Source organism: Macrotis lagotis, chromosome 1 (assembly GCF_037893015.1).
Source record: "Macrotis lagotis isolate mMagLag1 chromosome 1, bilby.v1.9.chrom.fasta, whole genome shotgun sequence".
Taxonomy (NCBI): domain Eukaryota; kingdom Metazoa; phylum Chordata; class Mammalia; order Peramelemorphia; family Peramelidae; genus Macrotis; species Macrotis lagotis.
In genome coordinates, this window is record NC_133658.1 from 493,230,728 (window position 1) to 493,254,245 (window position 23,518).

At 34.8% G+C, this 23,518-nt stretch overlaps 2 protein-coding genes across 2 annotated transcripts in view; one reads left to right on the plus strand and one right to left on the minus strand.

The window, feature by feature from the left end:
- Positions 1–15,857, plus strand: part of TMPRSS2 (transmembrane serine protease 2) — a 204,249-nt gene extending 188,392 nt beyond the window's left edge. The window contains exon 14 of the mRNA XM_074213845.1: positions 15,593–15,857. Coding sequence (XP_074069946.1) covers positions 15,593–15,598 — 6 coding nt within the window. The 3' untranslated portion in view covers positions 15,599–15,857. The remainder of the gene's footprint in view (positions 1–15,592) is intronic.
- FAM3B (FAM3 metabolism regulating signaling molecule B) overlaps positions 1–23,518 on the minus strand; it is a 61,733-nt gene that overhangs the window by 29,002 nt on the left and 9,213 nt on the right. Inside the window, exon 2 of the mRNA XM_074213847.1 lies at positions 22,594–22,737. Coding sequence (XP_074069948.1) covers positions 22,594–22,737 — 144 coding nt within the window. The remainder of the gene's footprint in view (positions 1–22,593; positions 22,738–23,518) is intronic.

A 23,518-nucleotide genomic window follows, 5' to 3' on the forward strand; every position in this document is an offset into this window, starting at 1 on the left:
CCTTTCCCATTAGATTGTGAATTTCTTAAGGGCAGAGACTCTTTTTTTGCTTTTTTTGGTATTCATTGTGCTTAGCATAAAGTCAAGAACATAGAAATCACTTAATAAATGTGTATTGACTAATTGATTTTATCCATTTCAGATGAGTAAGATTTCTCTTGCAATTGGGGAGAGACTAAGTTAGTTTAATTCTTATGAGAATATATAACATGTGTGACTGATGTAGTCCCAAAGTTGAACAGACATATATTCTGTGTGGTGGCGAGGTTTCTGAGCTGCAACTGGGGTATATTCAAAAGATAAGTACTAGTCAAAGACTACGATAATCCAAGCCTAGGTCAAAAGCACAGTTCATCAGGGGATTCTCCTTTGAAATCAAAATGCTGAACCCTTTAAAAAAGGGAGCACCTCTACCTATTAGTTCTGTTCCACATGGAAGTGTGCTTGGTGGTATCACGTGTTTTGAAGAAATTGCTTAAGTTTGAATCCATTTCCTCCAGGTACACAGGTGGTATAGGATAGAGTGTGTCCCCAAGTTTGTTGGAGTGGGAGAATGTTGTTCCTCTGTTTTTGCTATATCTTTACAGTAAGTGCAAAGTGTTTATTGATGTCAATTGGTTAAATGAGACTGTGGTGCTGGTGCTGGTAATCATTATTAGAGAGAGCATACCTAAATGGAAGCTTGAAAAATAACATTAAAGAAAGACTTTCCAAATGCCCCCTCCATAGGAAGTATCCTGAGTGGCAGAAGTAGCTAACTTCACTTTGGACTGGAGTTGGGGATTGAGCCCAGAGTTTTCTTACAATCTGTTGCCTACTTTCTCCACTCTTCTGTTCTCCTCACAAACCCCCATTATGGAAAATTTCAATTTCCATAGCTTCTTTCTTCTCTGTATATTAATATATTCCATTTACTGTGTCTTCTCTTCCTTCTCTTCAAATCCTCAAACCATTCCACTCTAAGGTCCTCTGTTTTTCATTATTTAGCTTACATAATAATACCCTTTTATTTCTTTAGAGTTCTGTAAGAACACTTGTTTTTTTCCCTCATTATTAGAATAATAGCACTACTTCTTTATGTATCCCCCTCTAATTATTCAAATATACTACTTTTATAAGGGTTTTTGACTTATGTTCATATTTAAAAATTCTTACTTAGCATTGATCTTTTCATCAGAAATGAGTGAAAGTTTTCTATTCTATTAAAGATTCATTAAAAAAGCGTACTTGGTTATGCTAGGTATATTTTTGTTTGTAAGCTTATCTCTTTTGCTTTTTTTTGAATATAATATTCCAAGGCCTATTTTTATTTATAGAGAAGCCACCAGATCTTTTATAATCCTGATTTGTAGTTCTTTAGTAATTTAACTACATTTTGGATGCATACATCATTGTTATTTCTTTTTTTTTAAATTTTGTTAAATTCCCCAATTACATGTAAAAACAGTTTTCAACATTCATTTCTGTACATTTTGAGCTCCAAATTTTTCTTCCTCTCTCCTTGAATTGTTTTACTCTGGGTGCTTGCAGAATTTTTTCCTTGACCTGATACTAATGAAATTATTCCTTGGAGTTTTCATATTGGGATCATTTTTTTTGCTATTTTTAATATTTAATATTTATTTATTCTCATTTTATACAAATAATGTTTTTTATACATTAATAAAATATTCTTGTTTAAGAGTAAACCAAATACCCCCTCCCCCCTCAAAATATAGACTTGCCTTGAGCAATAAAGAGGAGAGAAGACATTCAGTTTTTCTGGGTAGTTGATTCTCAGTTGCATTCCAAGCTCTTTTGCCTTCTGGTATATTATATTCCAAGCCCTACAAGCTTCAGATATCCTGTGAGATCCTGATTGCAGCTCCATGGTATTTGAATTGTGTCCTTCTGGCTGCTTGTAATATTTTCTCTTTGACTTGGGAGTTCTGGAACTTGGCTATAATATTCCTGGGGGTTTGTTTTTTGGGATCTCTTTCTCAGGGGGATTGGTGGATCCTCTCCATTTCTATTTTGCCCTCTGCTTCTAGGATATCAGGGAAATTTTCCTGTAGTAATTCTTTGAAAATGATGTCAAGGCTCTTTTCCTGATTGTGACTTTCAGGTATTCCAATAATTTTTAAATTATCTTTCCTAAATCTGTTTTCCATACCAGTTGTTTTTTCAATGAGATGTTTCACATTTTCTTCTAATTTTTGTTCTTTTGGTTTTTGATGTATTGAGTCCTGATTTCTCATAAATTCACCAGTCTCTTTGAGTTCTATTCTTTGTCTGCAGGATTTGCTTTCCTCAGAGAGCTTTCTTATCTCTTTTTCCATCTGGCCAATTGTGCTTTTTAAAGCATTCTTTTCCTCAATAACTTTTTGAACTGCTTTATCCATTTGACCTAAGCTGGTTTTTAGCATGCTATTTTCTTCAGCATTTTTTTGGATTTCCTTGACTAAGCTGCTGACTTCATTTTCCTGTTTTTCCTGCATCTCTCTCATTTCTTTTCCCAGTTTTTCTTCTAACACCCTCATTTGATTTTCAAAGTTCTTTTTTGACCTCTGTCATAGCTTGAACCCAATTTCTTGGAGTCTTTAGATGCAGGAGCTTGTGCTTCCTCATCTTCAGACTGAGTGTTTTGATCCTTCTTGGGCTCACAGGCAAAATATTTCTCAATGGTGTACCTCTTTTTTCTCTGCTTGCTCATTTTCCCAGCCTGAGCCTGTTTTGGGGGTGCTTCCTGAGCTTTTGGGACACTCCCACAAGGATCTCAGTGTGTGAGGCTCTGTCCTCCCTCCTGGTCTGTGAATGACCATAAGCTCCCCCCTCTGCCACAGGGCTGAGGTGGGGGGGGGGCCCTGCTGTTCTATGGGGAACCTAGACTGTGATCAGGATCTGAATGTGGTCAGAACCCCAGAGTCCTGTTCCAGGGACAGAGGACAGAGCTGGGCAGTCTCTCTCTTCACTCCCCTCCCTCAGCTCAATGGGTTCATGCCCTGTGGGCTCCTGCTTACCTGCCCACCTGCTTCTGTTTCTTGGATCTGGACTACCTTGGCCCTGCTGCTCACTGTATGCCCTGAGGGCTGGGCTTCATGTGCTTGCTCTGGCAGAGGTCCCCTGCTGTTCCCCCAGGTTGTGCCCAATGCTACCCGGGGCGTAGGTCAGGAAACTCCCCCGCTGCTGTGAGGGCTCCCAGTGCCCTGGGGCTGCCTCTGGGAGGCTGAAGTTCTTTCACTCTGGTGGACCACCCCTCTTGGGATCATTTTCAAGAAGTGAAAGGTATTGGGGATAGCTAGGTGGCATGGTAGACAGAGCACTAGCCCTGGAGTCAGGAGGATCTGAGTTCAAATTTGACCTCAGACACTTAATGACTGCCCAGATTTGCGACCTTGGGCAAGTCACTTAAAACCCCATTTCCTTAAATAAATAAAATTAATAAAAAAGAAGTGATAGGTGAATTCTTTCAATGATTATTTTACTTTCTAGTTCTAGGACTTCAGGGCAGTTTTCCTTGATAATTTCTTGAAAGATGTTATCCAGGCTTTTCCTTTTTTTTTGATCAAAGCATTCAGGTAGTCCAAGAATTTTTAAATGATTTCTTCTGGCTCTATTTTCCAGGTGAACTCTTTTCTAATGAGGTATTTCACACTTTCTTCTATTTTTTTTTCATTTTTTAAATTTTGTTTGATTGATTCTCAGTGTCTCACAGAATAATTAGCTTTCACTTGCCTGATTCTAATTTTTAAGAAATTATTTTCTTCAGTTAGCTATTGTATCTCCTCTTCCATTTTGCTAATTCTTCTTTTTAAGGAATTATTTTTTCAGTCAATATTTATGCTTTCATTTTTCAAACTGTTGCCTCTCCTTTTTTATAATTCTTCTACATAACTCTAATTTCTTTTTTTAAAATTTATTTTAGGCAGTGGGTTTAAGTGACTTGCCCAAGGTCACACAGCTAGGTAATTATTAAGTATCTGGGGTTGGATTTGAATTCAGGTACTCCTGACTCCAAGACTGGTGCTCTATCCACTGGGCAACCTAGCTGCCCCCTTCTCATTTCTTTTCCCAATTTTTGATTTTTAAAATCCTTTTTGCATTCTTCCAAGAGGCTTTTTTGGGCTTGAGACCAATTCATATTCCTCTTTGAGGCTTCACTTGTAGCTATTTTACCATTTTCTTCTGAGTTTTTGTTTTGCTCTTCCCTATTGCTGTAGTAACTTTCTATGGTTAGGGCTCTTTTTGTGTTTTTTTTTTCCCCCTCATTTTAAAAAGTTGAGCTCTGCTCTGGGGTCACAGGGGGAATGATGCCAAGATTCTTTTGCTGGGGACCAGGGGTCTGGTCATTGTGCTGGGGTCTCAGGTGCTAGTGGCTTAGCCACTGAGTTGGGGTGGCCCAGCCTAGTCATGCCCATTGTGCTTCAGATCCAGGGCTCACAGTTTGCCTTCTTCACTGGGGCTGGAGGCTAACAACTGACCTGCAGTGCCTCAAGCCTGTTGAGCTAGCATGGAGGGGCTGCAATTGCTGAACTGTGCTGCAGCTAAGGGTCTCCTGCTGACTTGCCTGCATCTTGTCTGTGCTAGACTGTACTCCCCTTTTACCCAAGAGAGCTAAGATAGGCCTTTCCTGAAACCCTTTTTAAGATATTTTAAGCTGAAAAATTGTTTCCCTGTATATTTTTTTGTGGGTTCTGTTGCTCTAGAATCTGTTTAGAGGTTTAATTTAATGTTTCTGAGGGAAATTCGGAAGAGCTAAGGCAACTTCCTGATTTTTCTTCTTCATCCATCATTTTTATTTCTTTAAATGATAACTCTGGATTTTGGTCATAGCATTACTGAGACTTTTTCTTTTGAAGTTCCCTTCAGGAGCTGATCAGTGGATTCTTCCTAATTTCATTTTACTTTCTGGTTAGATCTGTGAAGTTTAAATTTATAATTTCTTGAGACATAATATCCAGGCTCTTTAAAAAATAATATTTTAAGGAGTGTAAGAACATTTAAATAATTCCCTATGTGATTTCTCTACATTATTTTTTTAAAAAATCAGAATTTCTATATTTTTGTGTTTATTCTAATGTTTCTTGATGTCTCATGAAATCATTTAATATTATCAATTATATTTTAGTTTTCATGGAAACCACTTCTTAGATAAGATTATCATTTTTTCTTCTAAGTTACTTCAAATTCCTCCTTCCAGAGCTTTACTTAATTTTCCATGTCTTGCTTCATGTTTTTCTAGGCATTTATGTAGTTCTTGTGGAAAATACATTTTTCTTTTGGCTTTCTGCTTGTATTTGTGATGGTATTATTCTTTCTCTCTCTCTATTTTGAGTGTCTCTTTGTTATTTTTTTAATTAAATGTTTTATTTATTTTGAGTTTTATAATTTTTCCCCTAATCTTACCCCTTCCAACCCCAGAAAGCAATTTGTCAGTCTACATTGTTTCCATGTTGTACATTGATCCAAATAGAGTGTGAGAAGAGAGAAAGCATATCCTTAAGGAAGAAATGTTAAGTATAAGAGATAATAAGATATCAATTTTTTTTCTAAATTAAAGGGAATAGTCCTTGAACTTTGTTCAAACCTCCACAATTCTTTGTCTGGATACAGATGGTATTCTGCATCACAGACAGCCCAAAATTGTCCCTGATTGTTGCACTGATGGAATGAGTGAGTCCTTCAAGGTTGATCATCACCCCCATGTGGCTGTTAGGGTGTACAGTGTTTTTCTGGTTCTGCTTATCTCACTCAGCATCAGTTCATGCAAATCCCACCAGGCTTCCCTGAATTCCCATCCCTCCTGATTTCTAATAGAACAATAGTGTTCCATGACATACATATACCACAGTTTGTTAAGCCATTTCCCAATTGAAGGACATTCACTTAATTTCCATTTCTTTGCCATCACAAACAGGGCTGCTATGAATATTTTTGTACAAGTGATGTTTTTTACCCTTTTTCATCATCTCTTCAGGTTATAGACCCAGTAGTGGTATTGCTGGAACAAAGGGTATGCACATTTTTGTTGCCCTTTGGGCATAGTTACAAATTTCTCTCCAGAAAGGTTGGATGAGTTCACAGCTCCACCAACAGTGTAATAGTGTCCCAGATTTCCCACAGCCCTTCCAACAATGATCATTATCCTTTCTGGTCATATTGGCCAGTCTGAGAGGTGTGAGGTGGTACCTCAGAGAAGCTTTAATTTGCATTTCTTTAATAAGTAATGAATTAGAGCAATTTTTCATATGACTAATGGATTGCTTTGATCTCCTCATCTGTAAATTGCCTTTGCATATCCTTTGACCATTTGTCAACTGGGGAATGGATTTTTTTTAAAATTATGTCTCAGTTCTCTTATGTTAATTTTTAAATACAAATTTACTATTTCTTTAAATTAGTTTCTGAATTGTGGCTTTGTACCATCATCATACTCTACCTCTAGTACACATTGGGATGGGCCAATAGCATTACTTTTTCCTCACTCTTCATCCTCTGATTTCTTAACTTCTTCTTACTGGGGTGAAACATATGAAGTATTTTTTAATGTTATTTTATTTTTTCAATTACATGCAAAGATAATTTTCAATATTCACCTTTTTATAATCTTTTGAATTCCACACTTCTTGACCTCCCTCCCTTCCCTTGCCCCTCCCTATGATAGTAAGTGATTTGATAAAGGTTATGCATTTCTAATCAGAAACAAATGAAGTATGGCTACAAATTATGGAAACAAAGTTTGAGAGTTGGAAGGGATCTCAGAGGATATCTTAAAGCCATATCTTAAAGGGATCCACAGTATGACATATGTCATCATCCAGCCTCTGCTTAAAGACCTCCAAGGAGAGGTTACCTACCATCTTTCAAGACAGCATATTCCACTTCTGGGAAGCTCAAATTGTTAAGACGTATTTCCTGATATCAAGCCTACATTTGACTTGTTTTTGCTGCTGACCTCTGGGACAAAATGAAGCATGACAACCTTTCAAATATTTCGAAGTTGATTTATTATATTCCCTCTGAGATTTTTCTTTCCCAGCTAAACAGTTTCCCATTTCCTTTAACTGATTTTTATAAAAATATGGACTTTCATTATATTGTTTACCCTCCTCTAGAAGACAGCTCTAACTCCTACCTTATCAATGTCCTTCTTAAACTTGGTGTATAGAACCAAACTCCTGATGAGGTTTTTTTAAAAATATATATTTTTTTATTTATTTAAGGCAGGGTTAAGTGACTTGTCCACGGTGCCATAACTAGGTAATTATTAAGTGTCTGAGGTTGGATTTGAACTTAGATACTCCTGACTCCAGGGCCTGTGCTCTATTCACTGTGTCACCTTAGCTGCCCCGATGAGGTTTTGATAAAGATAGAATTCGATGGTTTGAAGGCCTTTCTATTGCTGGAAGGTAGTCCTCTGTCTCTTTTTCATCTCATTCAATAGTATTTATTAATCAATTACTTATGCAGATCACTGCGATCAGAAATATGTAATACTGTAAGGAATAGTTCATATACTCATGGAATTTACAGTATAACAAAGGGATTGAAAACACAGATAATTGTAAAGGTAATGATATCTGAACATATACATCAGAGATAACGAAGCACTATGTGAGGTCCAAGTAAGAATTTCATTTTTGACCAGAGGAACCAGGGAAAGCTTCATGAAGAGGATGACACTTGACACTGACAGATCGTTATCTTCTCTGTGACTCTGGAAAAGTCTCTTATCTCTCAGTACTCTAAGAAATAAAAGTTATAAATTGCAGAGAAGGTGATGATCTGGTGATGATCTGGTACTGACAGAGTTTCTTATTTGAGATCCTGAAACCTTTTATTATTTTTAGTCATTATATTTCTAAGTTAGAATTCTATTATCTAACAAATTTCAAGCATATAGTTACATTCCTTATTTTGAACTATGAATAGTTTCTTTGCAGGAATTATCACAAATCTCAGAAGTACCAAACAAGATTTATAACAACTAAATCAATGAATCTTCTATCCCACCAAAAAACTATAACCTAGAGAGATTAAGTGACTAATCCATGGTAAGAGTAATAAAAGCTGATTTCTTTTTACAGCTCTTTCAGGTTTGTAAGCATAAATTATTTCATTTTATCCTCAAAATGTCTATATGTCTATGTATATACATAGACATGTAAAATAAATGCTATCATTACCCCTGTTTTCAAAGAATTATAACTAGAGGTTCAAAGTCCATTTAAAAAAAATCAAGGTTTCTTATTTAGTAATCTATGCCAGATGCTGGGGACACAAAAAGAGCAAAAGACAGCTCCTGCCCTCAAGCATATTATATATTACATATTACAATCTAACAGGAGAGACAACATGTATATATATATATATATATATGTATATATATATATATATATACACACACATGTACACATGTAGCACAAATTTGAGATAATTGGGGGTGGGAAGCCCCCCCCCCCCCCCGGAGTTAAGAGGTCATTAATTGGATTGGTAGAGGGAGATTATTTCAGAAATGGGAGCCAGAGAAAATGCCCAGAGCTGAGAGGTGGATTATCTCGTTTATGGAACAACCAGGAGGGCCCTGACACTGGATCAAAAAGTACATAGCAAGCAGTAAGGTGTAAGAAAACAGGAAAAACAGGAAGGGCAAGGGTTATGATGGTTTTTGAAAGCTTAAAAGAATATTTTGTATTTGATTCTAGAAGCAAAAGGAAACCATTGAATTTTATTGCTTAGAGGGATAAAATGGATCTGTACTTTAGGAAAATCACTGTAAGGCTAAATGGAGGTAGAGTAGGGAACGACTTGAGAGTAGGTAGAAACACTAGTAGGGTATTGCAGGAATATAGCCATGAAGTGATGAGTGCCTATACTAGAGTAGAATTGGTTTCAGAAAAGAGAAGAAAGATGTAAATGTGAAATCAACAGGCCTGGTAATAGATTGGATTTGGGGTGGGGGTGTGTATGAGAGATGACCAGAATTATTTCTAGGTTGTAAGACTGAGGGACTGAGAAGATGGTGGTGCCCTTGCATAAGACTCTCATTGTTTAAGTGTTACCTCCTGTATAAGTGTCTAAGCAGGTGAGAACTTGGGAGAGGAGAGATATTTGTATTATCTTCAAGTTTTGAAAAAGAAGATAAGTTTCCAGATTCTCTTCTCTGGAACCTCTGGGAAGAAGTCAACATTTAGAGGAACTGGCATCTCAATCATGTTATTATTCTCAGTTTAACCACATTAGAGACTTTGGAGAATTCCTTCTTTGGTGAGACCTAGGACTCCTCTCGATTGTAATGAGATATTTTACTCTGAGTGGGATAGTTTATTCATTCTGTGTATTGCTCAGTATATTATAATCTATATAACTTCTTTAATTTCTGTCAGTTATCAAGCTTTGATAGATAGGTTTACTTGCTATTTGTGACCTTGTTTAAATGGTTTTGGGGCAAGTCTTGGAGATTTATGCCTATATGTCTGTGTATATACAGATATACATATATATTATATACAAATATATATCTATATCCATCGTGTGTGTGTGTGTGTGTGTGTGTGTGTGTGTGTGTGTGTGTGTGTGTGTGTGTCTGGATAGACAGATAATCAGATAGATACTTTGCTTTGGGTACTCCTATCCCTGTCAAATATATGTATCTCAGGTTGAACCTCAAGACTAACCATATTTAGTATCTAGTTAAATGTGATGCAGTTCTGGTACTAACCTGGTACCTCCTCTTTGAAGAGAGCAAATTGGCTAGCATTTCTGGAAGAATGGTAGGTAGAAGAAACCTGCCTCTGTATGAGTTACATAAGAATAGACCGATATGAACACATGAACACATGTGCATCAAATATACACATATAAACATACACACATTAACAGACACACAAAACCTACACGATCATAGCTTTAATAATAATAGCTAATAAGTAACACCTATATAGTGCTTACTATGGCAGGCACTAAACAAAGTACTTTATCTCCTTTTATAAGTCCTGCTGTTATCCCCTTTTGCCAGGAAACTGAGACAAATAGCTTAAATAGAAGTTAGGATCCACTGTGCCACTTAGCTTTCCCCTCCTGAGCTTTTCCAGTCAGTTCTAGAGCTGGAAGGAATCCCAGAGGTCATCAAGTCCACATGCATATGGTACAGATAAGAAACCTGATGTCTAGAGAGCTCATCAAGGTCACAAATAGGTAGGATTAGAATCCAAGCCTTCCACCTCCAGAATTATTATTCTATACCATACTGACTGCTGAGAGATAGAGAGGTATTGGAAAGATCCCTGGATCTAGAATAAGATGACATAGATTCGAATGTGACCTCTATGTGAATCTGCTCCCACAGCATCTTAGAGGTTAATATTTGTCTGATCTATTTATTCTCCTAGTTTTTTTCATCAAGAACTTTATTTTTTATTTTGATTTCTTTATTTTTGCATTAACTAGAAATGGAAAAAAATATTTTGGTTATCTCTAGAATAATTTAGTACTAGTTGGTGATTTCTTTGATTTATTTATCTTTCCAGGTTTAGCTTCTGGTTTGAGTCTTTAGGTAAGTGTCAGGCTCTGCCTCCTGGCTGGCCTTCATGGGTTCTTGCACTGATCCCTACATGATACGGTTAGGTTCCTCTGGACTGGAGATTCAGATTGCTAGATCTTCAGGCCCTCTCAGAAGACAAAGGAACCTCAAAGCTCAGGGTCTGGGCAGTTGTAGTCTGAGTGCTGTAGGTCAGCCCTTTTAGGTTACTACCCACTCAAAGCTCCCTGGTGCTTCCAAGGCCCTCACATTAAAGCTTTCAGATCAACCTGAGGCTTTCATCTTAATTTTTACCCAAAGGTAGGTTATTCTATCTCTGGTCACCCTGGAGTTTTTTTTTTTTTTTTGATAAGTCTTACTGATTGACTTTTTGTATGCTTTTGGAATTTTAGATTTCACTTGTAGTTTTATTACATGCCTTTGTCACTACTGAGTGTAGTGAATTTTGCTGGAGAGATATATATAGGAATTTCACAATTTGCTTTTGTATAGGCAATCATTTTGACTGGAAATCCTCAGTTATGTAGTCAGAGATTTCATTAGCTTTCCTGGTTGCTACACATACTCCTGATTCATACTGAGCTTGTGGCTCAGTTTATGAACTTCCCAGATTTTTTTTTTACCTGGACAAACTGCTTCCCAACTATGTCTCTCATTTTACAGTTATTAAGTTGAGTTTTTTTTTTGGTACTATACATTTATCCCTATTGATTTTCATCTTATTAGCTTTAACCCAAAACTCAATCTTTACAAGATCTTCTTGGATTCAGTCTCTGTCATCTAGTACAATACTACTTGGAGTCATTTATAGCTTTGATGAGTATATCATCTATTCTTTTATTGAAGTATTGCTGTAAGCAGTTGTCTGTCAGACACTAACTAGCTATGTGACCTTGGATAACACTTAATCCTGATTGCCTCACATCCAGATCTATCTCCAATCATCCTGATTCATATCTGACCAATGGATCTAAATGGCTCTGTAGGAGGAAGTGAGGTTGGTGACTTAGCACAGCAGCCCCTCAATCAAATATAATTCATCTAATTTCCTGATGTCATGGTCTTCTTTGAGAATGAATAACAAATATTTAAAAGCAATACAAGGTCAAGGATAGATCCCTAAGTGTTCCACTAAAGACCTTCTGACACTTTGACATAGAGCTATTAACAATTACTCTGAGTCGAGCCACCCAACTTTATTGCCATCATCATTTCTGAACCCATGTAACGGTGTTGCCATATAGTTCATATCTCTCCATCTTTTCCACAAGAATAGTCTGGAGCACTAACACAGAAGAACATTTCCATCATCTAGAAGCATAGTAATAAAGTCCAAAATGAAAATTATATGACCTGTTCTTGATGAAGGCATGCTGACATTTTATAATCATGTTATTTTAGGATACAGCATTGATTTAATTAAACTTAGCTTCCCTACCCCTATTTTGGTCATTCTGGACTATCAACCAAAAAGTCTGAAGGAGGAGAAAATAACAACTTATGTTCTGACCTTTTTTATACTCAGGTCACTAGGAAGCCATGACAATAGTTACAGGTCTTAGTTCTCTGAGGCTGTCAAGTTTCAAGGCTATTAAAACTGTCCTTTTAGGGAAAAAAGATTAACCTGGTATATTTAGGAATAGAACCTTAGAATATCATTTTAATGTGAAGACACATTAACTCATCTAGAAAGAAACAAGAACAGCAAGAAAATCAATCTTCACAATGACTCCAACAAATAATAATAAAATGAAACTGAGCATTCTGTTATCATAATGACTAAGGATAGCCTTGTTGAAAAGTTGAGAAGATGCATCACATTCCCTTCAGTATCGATAGTATAGAATATTACATGGGTAAACTGACCTTTTTCCTCTTCTTTAAATCTTTGTTATGAATGATGGCTCCCTGGGTAAGGAAGGGTATATAAATATATTCAGAAACAAATGTGATATAAAAAAAATAAATCTTATCAATAGTTTTTTTTTTTTAAAGATAAATCTAGGTATCAATGAAGGCTTAAAGGGGAACAGCGTGGTCATCCTCAAACATTTGAAGAATGTTGCTTAAGATGGATTAGGAATTTTGCTGGGCTCCCATAGGACTGAACAATGAAGAAACAGTTTGGAAAAGCAGATATCAACTCCATTAAAGGGAAACTAAGTAACTATGATAGCCAGATTGCCTTATGAAATAATGAGCTCTCTGGCCCTGAAAGCATTTAGGCGAAAATAGATAATTCACTTCTTATTCTGTAGAAAAACTTCTGGTGATATGTGGATTGCTCTCCAGGTTTTCATATTTAATATCAGCTCCCAAATATGAAACCTCTCCGGGGAGTTCTGTATTTAAAAAAATTGTTCTTATTTTTATTATTCTACAAAGACTAAGAGAAACTCAAAACAAACTTTATGGATTAGTACTATGCTTCTTTGTGGATCATACCTTAGTCACTTTAGCCACACCTATGCCCATAGATATAAATCATTTGTCATTCACCTTTGAATATGAAGAAAAGTAAAGATAGCTTTCTTATTCAACTTCAGTCACTAAGTATACTCAGTAACCTTTCCATTCACCAGGAAGTCCATTAAATGAATTTGGCCATTATTCAAAATTGTTTCAAAGATAAAAATACAAAAGGCTTTCAGTTAAAAAGGAAATTCCATTTCAATGATATTTAGATTCTAGATGTTGAGTTTTTTCTATTAGAAAAAAGGTATTCAAAGATTGAGATGGTAAAGAAGAAGAAAAAGAGAAGAGGAACAGAGTAAGAGGGAAAAAATGGAATGTTTTAAAAATATACTTCCAATAGCAGAAGGAAGTTCAGAAAAAGATAGACTTGCAAGGGGGTGGCTAGGTGGCGCAGAGGATAGAGCACGGGCCTTGGAGTCAGGAGTACCTGGGTTCAAATCCGGCCTCAGACTCTTAATAATTAACTACTTGTGTGGCCTTAGGCAAGCCACTTAACCCCATTTGCCTTGCAAAAACCTTAAAAAAAAAGATAGACTTGCAGGACATAGAACTACCATGTTAAGTTTATAGACCAAAAAACTATATAGTAAGAATTGATATAGTACCTTTTTATATTCCTTTTATATCAAATGTTCACATTTGTCAAATTCATAATAATAATAAATAATAAAGAAGAAACCATTAAAAAAGAAAGCAGTTGGACTCATTTAATTATACACAGAAATGATCCATCCTAGAAGTGGTTTAATTGTGAAGGCCCTGAAGAATCAGTTTTAAAGTTATCTGAAGGATGGGGACAAAGACATGGAAAAAAGCCTTAAGTCTTATTACTATGAAAAATGGTATACAAAAAAATGAAGAACTATTACCCAGAACTACTATTTAAAAAACAATTACCACATATATCATTGATTTTCTTGATTATAGAAATGAACAGGGAAGCTTTTTCAAAAGATATAACAATAATCAAAAAACTCAATGTAAGATATAGAGAATGCAAATTCCACATGACCATTTAAAAACTTTTTGATTCAATAGAGCACAGTATCACATAAAAGGCTCTCTTTCAATGGAATACTTTCCATGCATGTATCAAAGTTAAAGATGATTCTTTGAAAAATATAATTTAGAGATAATTTTGTTCATGCTAACATGAAGTGTAATATAATATATTCTGGTCATTGTGATAGAGGAAATCCATCACAAGTTCAAGATGAAAAGAATTTCCCTATTGTGAGGAATGTATGGTGCTGGTCTTCACAGGGTGTGGAGGGGAGCCCCTAGGGAATACATTACAAAAGGGAAATGGCCCAGCCAATTATATGATGGGAAGAGTTTTCCTAATCCCATTCCAGAGATGGCAAACCCAAAATTAGAAGAATAAGGTTGTCAAAGCTTCAGGAGTGACCTAGAGATCTTGACCTAATGCAATTGAGTTTGTGTAATTAGGTAATTGAATATTATCCCACACACCCTCTGTGATGATTGGGGTTCATAAGCATATCATGTGTTGTATGACGTGGGGGGGATTATATTAGGCACATGTCATAGATGGGTGGACCTCTTAGATTGTAACTCAAACTTTGAGAGACTATGAAAAATCCAAGAGGGAGGGGAAAGTGTTTCTGAAGACTATAAATTACCTAATGTTTGAACGCTATCTCATGCCTCATGCTAGGTGAGGTACCCTTATCTTGCAGGATTCGTGAATAAATCTACAACTATCTCTTACTCTAGCAGGTTTTTCTTTCATTCATTTATAACAACTATGCAAAGTGAGGTTCTCTAGATGCTTCTGTTTTATGGATATCATTGTGCTTAGTGCACAATGAGACAAATGAGACCAAAAATCACTCAAAAGCTTTTGGTTTAACTACCTGCACAGGAAAGTGGAAGTGAAAGAATTTTGATTATGGCATATAATTGAATAAACCCTAATATATCTTGTCCATCAAAAACCTTGGCAAGAAAGGATTAAAGGACTGGAGAATGGATTGTTTTGGGGAAATTATAGTTTTTTTTTAAAGCTTCTCTCAGCATCAGAAGACTATCTTTTTAGTTCAATTTTTTTTTCTGGTAGTATTATAAGACATCAGTCATATTGATGCAAAGAACCTTGGGTATAGGGAATATTGAAATTAATTGGAAACAAAATTTTGTAAATCTTCACTCTTCCTCCATCACTCTGTTAAAACACTTCATCTTGACCTCCAGTTTGACCTTGGCCATTTTCTCAATGGTAAGGCAAGCTAGGTTATGTAGGCTCTGAAACAACACCAGAGACTACCCAGGCTGGAATCTGAGACCCTTCACCCCTCCCCAAAAGGGAAACTCTTCAGTACAGGACTTGGGCAACTCCCAAGTTATCACCTATTCCCATGGACTCTGAGAGGGTATTTAAGGAGATTTTGGGGGAGGCTTCCATGGAGGCTTTCCATGTCTGCTTAACCTGGCTGCTGGTCTGCCAAGATTAATTAGCAATCCACTTGGCTTTTCTTTAATCTCCCCTTAATTTCTCTATCATTTTCTTTTGTTTTGTAACTTCTTGTTTCAAATAAATCTCCATTTTTCTTTTTATACCTGCATTCCTGGGTCTAGGAGTGATTCATTACCTGAGAATATGGAACTCATGGCAACAATACCAAACTACACTCTCTGAAGAACTGAAATTGAGGATTACACAAAAGACTATGGAGAGGGACATGGAGTTTGGGAATAGAGGGACAACATATGAAGCAATTATTAAGGCTGGTTTGTGAATTGTGACAAGCAATTTGATGTGGCTTCATTTTGTGACAACAGTGCTCATAATTTGTACTTTTACTGCTACTAGGTTAATAGAGAACACATGCTTTTGACCAAATCAACCCAGATTTCAATACCTTTAGTAAGTAATTTCTCTCTCTGTCTCTATCTCTCTTTCTCTCTGCCTCTGTCTCCCTCTATCTCTGTTTCTCTCTTTCTCTCTGTATGTCTCTGTCTCTGTCTCTCTCTGTCTCTCTCTCTCTCTCTCTCTCTCTGTCTCCCTGTCTCTCTCACATGCTGTGGTTTTAAAGAATGAATATTACTCCAAGGCAAATGCAAAAATTGTGGCTCTTGAGCATATTCCAATGATTGCTTGAGATATTGCAGTGAATTTTGGTGTGAGAAAGAAAAGCATTTCAAAGATCATTAAAGTCTATAATGAAAAAATATCAATCTGAAGCAAAATTAAAATGCAATTTAAGCCCAAACTGACAGTGGGTGAAAGAAGAGAGTAGGATAAACAAAGGGGAAATATGATGAAGGGAAATGCATAGTTCATAATTATTACTATGAAAATAATTTTTATAGCAATTTTCCATGATGATATCATGGATCTCATGATCTTATACATATAGAAACATGAAGCAAATTTATAGAAATAAGATCCATTTCTCAATTGCTTAAATGGTCAAAAGATATGAATAGACAGTTCTTAGAAAAACTAATCAAAGCTATCTATAGTCAAATAAAAAAGTGCTCTAAGTCATTATTGAATAGAGAAATGCAAATTAAAGCAACTCTGAGCTACCCCTCCACACCTATCAGATTGACCAATATGATAAGAAAAGAAAATTCATGAATGTTGGAGGGCATGTGGGAAAATTAAAGCACTAAAGCAGAGTTGGTGAAGTTGTATACTGATTCAACTTGTTCTGGAGAGCAATTTGGAACTAAGCTGAAATGGCTATAAAACTATACATACCTTTTGACTAGGAAGTACTACTACTACTAGATCTATATCCCAGAGAGATAAAAACCAAAAAAGGAAAAAGACCTATGCATACAAAAAAATTTAGAGCAGGTCTTTTAGTGGGGCAAAGAATTAAAAATTGAGGGAATATTCAGAAATTAGGCAAAAGTTGAAAAAGCTGTAGGATATGATTGGGATGGAATATTATTATGCTATAAAAATTATGAGCAGAATGCTCTCAGTAAAACTGGAAAGATTTATATGAACTTAAAAGTGAAATGAGAACCAGGAGAACACTGAACATAGAAACAACAATATTGCACACTGATTAATTATGAATACCTTAGCTATTCTCAGCAATAATATAATCCAAGACAATTATAAAGGACTTAAGATGAAAGGTGCTGTCTAATTAATTCTGAATGCAGATTGAAGATAGTTTTTCTTTATTTTCTTTATATTTATTTTATGTCTATGTGATCTTTCACAGTATGACTTACATGGAAATGTGTTTTGCATGAGGGGATGAGGAAAGAAAGGGAGATAATCTGGATTTCAAAATTTTGAAAAAATGTTAAAATTGTTTTTACACATAATTGGGAAAAATAAAATATTATATAAAAATGAAAGTTAAAATATATAAAAATGAAGGTTAAAATATATAAAAATGAAAGTATAATTAAAAATTAATTATGCAATAAATCTTATCTGATGGATTGAGTTGTTTAAAGAACAAATCATAAAAACAACCAATAAGTTCATTAAAGATAATGATAATAATGAGACTGCAAATCAATATTTTTGAATAGAAGTGGTGTTTGAGAAATTTATAAACAAGCATCAATTAGAGGGAAAAAGAAGATAAACAAATGCAATTTTAAAAAGCCTTAGAAAAAGAACAAATTAAAAATTCCTAAACACCAAAATAGAAATCCTGAAAATTGAAGGAGGGATTAATAACATTGAAAGTAAAAAATAAATTGGTTTGTTTGTTTGTTGTCCTTTGTACCTGAAAAGGACCAAAATGACACCACTACTTAAGGGGATTGAACTGTGATGGCAAAGAATTATTAATTGAGGTGATGTCTATAAATTAAGGAATGGTTGAGCAAGTTGTTGGATATGATTGTGATAGAATACTACTGTGTTATAAAGAAATAACTATGAAAATGACAAAGTGTCTGGTGTTTGTGAAAGGAAATATATTCATTGAAATTAAGTATTTAGTTTTTTAATGTGAAAAAAACATTTTTTTGATAATTATTTATTCATGTAATCAATACTTGGATAGAAGTAAAAATTTTTTTTGTATGAAAAAATAGATAAATTTAGCAACTTTATCTTTTATTTAAAAAAAAGAAATGAAATTCTAGATTTTCTTTAAATGGCAAAATCATTTTTGTTTCTAGTTGCAGTCCAAAATTTCTGATCATAAGGTTTTATATGAAACTTTCTTTTTTTTTTTTTTAGTTTTTTTTTTTTGGTAAGGCCATGGGGTTAAGTGGCTTGCCCAAGACCACACAGCTAGGTAATTATTAAGTGTCTGAGACCGGATTTGAACCCAGGTATTCCTGACTCCAGGGCTGGTGCTTTATCCACTGAGCTACCTAGCCACCCCTTATATGAAACTTTCTAAAGGAAGTTTCCTTTGTCCTACAAAGGAAATGTTTTCTTTTTTTCTTTATTTTACAAGGCATTAGGGTTGTACATGATTATACAGCTAGGTAATTATTAAATGTCTGAGGATGGATTTGAACTTAGGTCCTTCTGACTCCAGGGCTGGTGCTCTATCTACTGTGCCACCTAGCTGCCCCCAAAAGAAATGTTTTCATCTAAGAATTCTTTATTATAGAGACAGCTGGATTTATCAGTGGATAGAGCACTGGTCTTGGAATCAGAAGACCATGAGTTCAAATGTGACCTTGGACTTGTGACACTAGTTGTATAACCCAGAGCAAGTGATTTAATCCTGATTGCCTTGCAAAAGAATAAAATATAAAAAAATGCTTTATTTTCATTATATTAATTTGCCATAAAGATTTTGTAGGTAAATGTATATACTTTTTCTCATTTTATTTTCAGGAAACATGGAATGTTTAAATCTATACTATAAAGCTGGAAAATTGAACATATGGTACAACAGTGCCAGAAAATTTGAGTTCATTGTTCATTTCCATTCCTGGTATTAATCATTAAAAGTAGGAACCCTGTGAATCCAAAAGAAAATTGAGGGACTGAGAAAAAAGCTGCCTTTTGAAAAGAAAAAAAGAGTTATTCAGTGGATCAAATGAGTTTTTCAGTGAGTGGGTGTGCATTTACCTTTCTTATCTATATAGGAGAGCAGACATGAGTCAGCACATTAAAAATAGGGCTGGGGTTACTTAAGTGGCACAGTGTACAGAGCACTGAACCTGGAGTCATGAGAAACTGAGTTTAAATCCAGTCTCAGAGAATTAATAATTGCTTAGCTGGGTGACCTAGGTCAAGCCACTTAACCCCATATCCTTGCAAAAATAAAAAAAAAAAACCCAAACAGAAACAGTGATACAAAAAAATTGACTTTTTAAATTCCCCATCAAAAAGGAAAAACAAGTTTTAAAATTCTTAAATATTTTACTTTTCTTTGGTTATAAGGAAGCTTTTAAGTACTTCTTAAAGGAAACATTCAAAATTTAGGAAACAAAATATGGATCTTTCTATAGAAACCTGGCATATAACTTTAAAGAACACATTTCCCCCTTTAAACTATATAACCTAAAATACATTTGAATATTTATGTTTTCATCAAGACAAAAAAAGTATATGCACCCATTAAATTTTCCAAAAATACCTCAGGAGAGGAAAAAGAGAGAAGTAGAATATAGAAAACAATTTATATAATAACAACAAAACTGTAGATAAAAACATCTCAGAAGGACTTGAGAATACTGACTAATCACAATTCTCAGAAGATTGGTGATGAAAAATACTACCCACCTAGTAAAAGTGTAGTAGTGAACTCAGGATACAGCATGAGACATGTATTTGTGAAAAAGGCTTAAAAAGAATTTGCTTACTTGAGTATGTATATTTTATTTTTTTTTTCTTTCTTGCAATTTGGGACAGAATCTGTTAAAGAATAGTAATAGGTTTACTAAAATGAAAAAAGAAGAAAAACCAGACATTTAAAAAGAAAATTAAGTTGTGCAAAATACAGATTTGTGCCTTTGTATACAATCTTCTTTTCTGTTCTACTTTGAATATTATTATATTCCATTCTGGAAAGTTAATTTAGAACTATGCAAGAGTTCAAAGAAAAAGGAAAAGGATCCACATATAAAAAGTATTTATAGCAGTTTTCTGTGGCAAAACATTGTTATATGAATAGGATGGTATACTGTTGTGTTTTATGAAATTATGAATCAGATGATTTCAGAAAAACCTACAAAGATGCAAAAATGAACTGGATAGAATGGGAGAACAATTTACATAGTAACATATACATATACATAGTTACAGTATTATTTACTGTAAATATAATCAACTGTGAAAGACATGGTAACTCACATCAATCAACACAAATCTCTATAGGTTTCATGATGAAAAATTCTATCCTCCAAGCGGTCAAATTGAAGCATATTTGTTTTTTCCCTCCCTCCCTCCCTCCCTCCCTCCCTCCCTTCCTTCCTTCCTTTCTTCCTTCCGAACATTGTTAAAGTGGAAATTTGCTTTGCATGACTTCATGGGAGGTACAGAGAGAGAGAATTTGGGACTGAATGTGAAATGAAATTGAATTTTTTTTAAAAATAAAAGCAGTACATTAAGGGACAGTACCTTACATCCTGAATGTAAAAAAGGACTGAATTATCTTCTGGTGGCAAAGAATGACTGAACAAATAATGGTATGTGATTATGATGGAATACTTTTGTTCTATAAGAAATGATGAGTGGGATGGCTCTCAGAAAAACTTGGAAAGACATGAACTGATGTAAAGTGTGTACAAAGTAACAGCAATATTGTAAGATGATCAGCTCTGAATTACTTAGCTTTTTTCTTTAATACAGTGATCCAAAGACAAAGTTGAATGATTTATGATGTCCATCCCCTGAGAAAGAACTATGGTGTCTGAATATTTTTGATTGAAGCATACTTTTAAAAACTTTATTTATCTTGTGGGATTTTGGGTCTATATTTTCTTTCACAACATGGCTACTATGAAAATGTTTTGCATGACAACACATATATAACATATTGAACTGGTTGCCTTCTCAATGAAGAGAGTGAGAAGGGAGGAAGGGAGAGAATTTGAAACAAAATATTAAAAATGAATGTTAAACATTGTTTTCCCATGTAACTGAGGAATTTATTTATGCTAAATAAAGGAGAACAACACAGAGCTAATTTTTTTTGAGATGAAACTCTTTCCTACTTATACCAATAATAATTTTAAATTTAGCTGTTGTGCTTAGTTACTTTCTGACAAAAGGGCACTTCTCTTTTTTGTCAAATGTCAGACTGAAATGGGAAGTGAGAAATATTCTATTTGAGTGAATCATTTAAGAATTATCTGAGTTTTCTCTTCCATTGAATGTGGAAGATACTATTTTCCAGGAATATTCTGTATATGTTGTGAATAAACATGCATACTCTTAGGGTTTTTGAAGTTTTAGAAATAATGAATATAATAATAACAATAGCTAACATTTATATAGTGATATATGACAGGTATTATGCTATGTATTCCAAGTACTTCATCACTTTAATCAATTTGTTATGAAACAAGAAAATAGAAGTGATTAGATGGGGCCTTTATCCCCTGGGTCTATTAAAGGTCATCTAATATAATAGGTTCTTCCTTAATAAGTGCTTGATGAAATGAAATGAAAAGATTTAACCTACTTGTTCTTGTCTCTAATTTCATTCTTGGTTAACTGAATTAAAATTAATAGTTAAAAGAGTAAAGGCCTAGATACCTTTGATATGATTTTTATCATGTAGTATATCCATTTATCTGTCTATCTATCTATGTCAATTGCTTAGTTCTTTATTATTGTTCATGACCCGATGTATTATTAAAATGATTATATTTTAAATTATATAGAATTTTTATCAAACCTTCCCATCTCCAAGCAATATTTAATTGATCATTCAGAATAAGTAACCATTAACAAGACTGATAAAAAAGAACCTTTGCTAAAATTAGAAAAAAATTAATAAAAGATGTGAGTTATTTTTGATAGACAGGATGGCCACATGTAACCATGAAGGTTAGATGCCTGTCATCTTATTTTCTTTTTCTTTGCAAGGCAATGGGGTTAAGTGATTTGCCCAAGGTCACACAGCTAGGTAATTATTAAGTGGCTGAGGCTGGATTTGAACTCAGGTCTTTCTAAGTCCAGGGTCAGTGCTCTATTCACTGTGCCACCTAGCTGCCCCAAGTCAATCTTTAAGGTATAAAGTCAAAATTACTTTGGAAAATGTCTAGTCATCCCTAAGGTATCAAGTACAAATAGCTGAATTCTCTATGAATCTAAGAAATCTAAATATGCCTATCATGACTGCTTTAAGAGAAAATCCACCATTTTATTTTTGTGGGTCAATTATTTTTCAGTTATATCTAACACTTTGTAGTCTCATTTGAGTTTTTCTTGGCCAAGATGTTGCTGTGTCTTGCCATTTCCTTCTGCAGTAAATTCATGGGATCCATTCTGCCATTTAATCAGGGATTAAGGGTCTTTTCCAGCGTCACTCAGGAAGTCTCTGAGGCTAGATTTGAACTCAGGTCTTCTTTTTTTCCAGGCCCAGTGCTCTATCTACTGAGCCCTAAGCTGCCTCCAACAGTCTTTATACTATACTTAAAACAGAATATAAGTTTACAATAAAAAAAAATGTTTCAGTACTTACATTTGATGGCAGGTTTACCTCCAATTTTCATAATAGCATGGACAGCAATAGACAAAGATTCATGAGGAATAGTCTCTGCAAATAGGTATCCAGAATACCAAGAACATATGGAGGCAAGGATGAGGAATGGTCCCTTCAGGTAATCTGGGGACAAACAAAAAGATTTTACTTTAAGAATTCATGACAAGCAAGACTCATTAGATAATTAAGCTATATATCATCTTTCCTATATTTTACTAGCGAGCATCTTGTCCTCATTGATAGAAATTTTAAGTTCGCACTAATATTTCTAATGATATTAACAAATTTCTTGGAGACTTTATGATCTGACTGGTTTTGATGCAAAGAAGTCTATGAACATGGTATGAAGTAATATTGATGAGAAAAAAGTTTTTATTATTTTTTATCAAGGAAAAGCTTCATATTTGCTCCATTATTTTTTGTTTTAGGCCTTTTTCAAAGGTACAGTGTAATCAATATTGCATAAATGCAGCCACTGAACAAAAACACACAGAACCTAACGATTTACACGTTTTTAATTTTTTTTTAGGTTTATGCAAGGCAAATGGGGTTAAGTGGCTTGACCAAGGCCGCACAGCTAGGTAATTATTAAATGTCTGAGACCGGATTTGAACCTAGGTACTCCTGACTCTAGGGCCAGTGCTTTATCCACCACGCTACCTAGCCGCCCCTAGTTCTCAATTTCTACAAAGATTTTCTTGATATTAATTTCTTGATGTTAGAAGAAAATCTTTCTGCAATTCCTGTCCATCAATCCTAAGGTATTTAGAATTAGGCTAAATAGTAGTTTGGAGATTTCACTGAGATAGGTAGCTAACTCCTCGGTGTGTATATTCTCTTTATTATTGCAAAATGGGACTTTCTCTTTTATTTATATAATCTTAGAGAGAGTTGTCTACAGCAC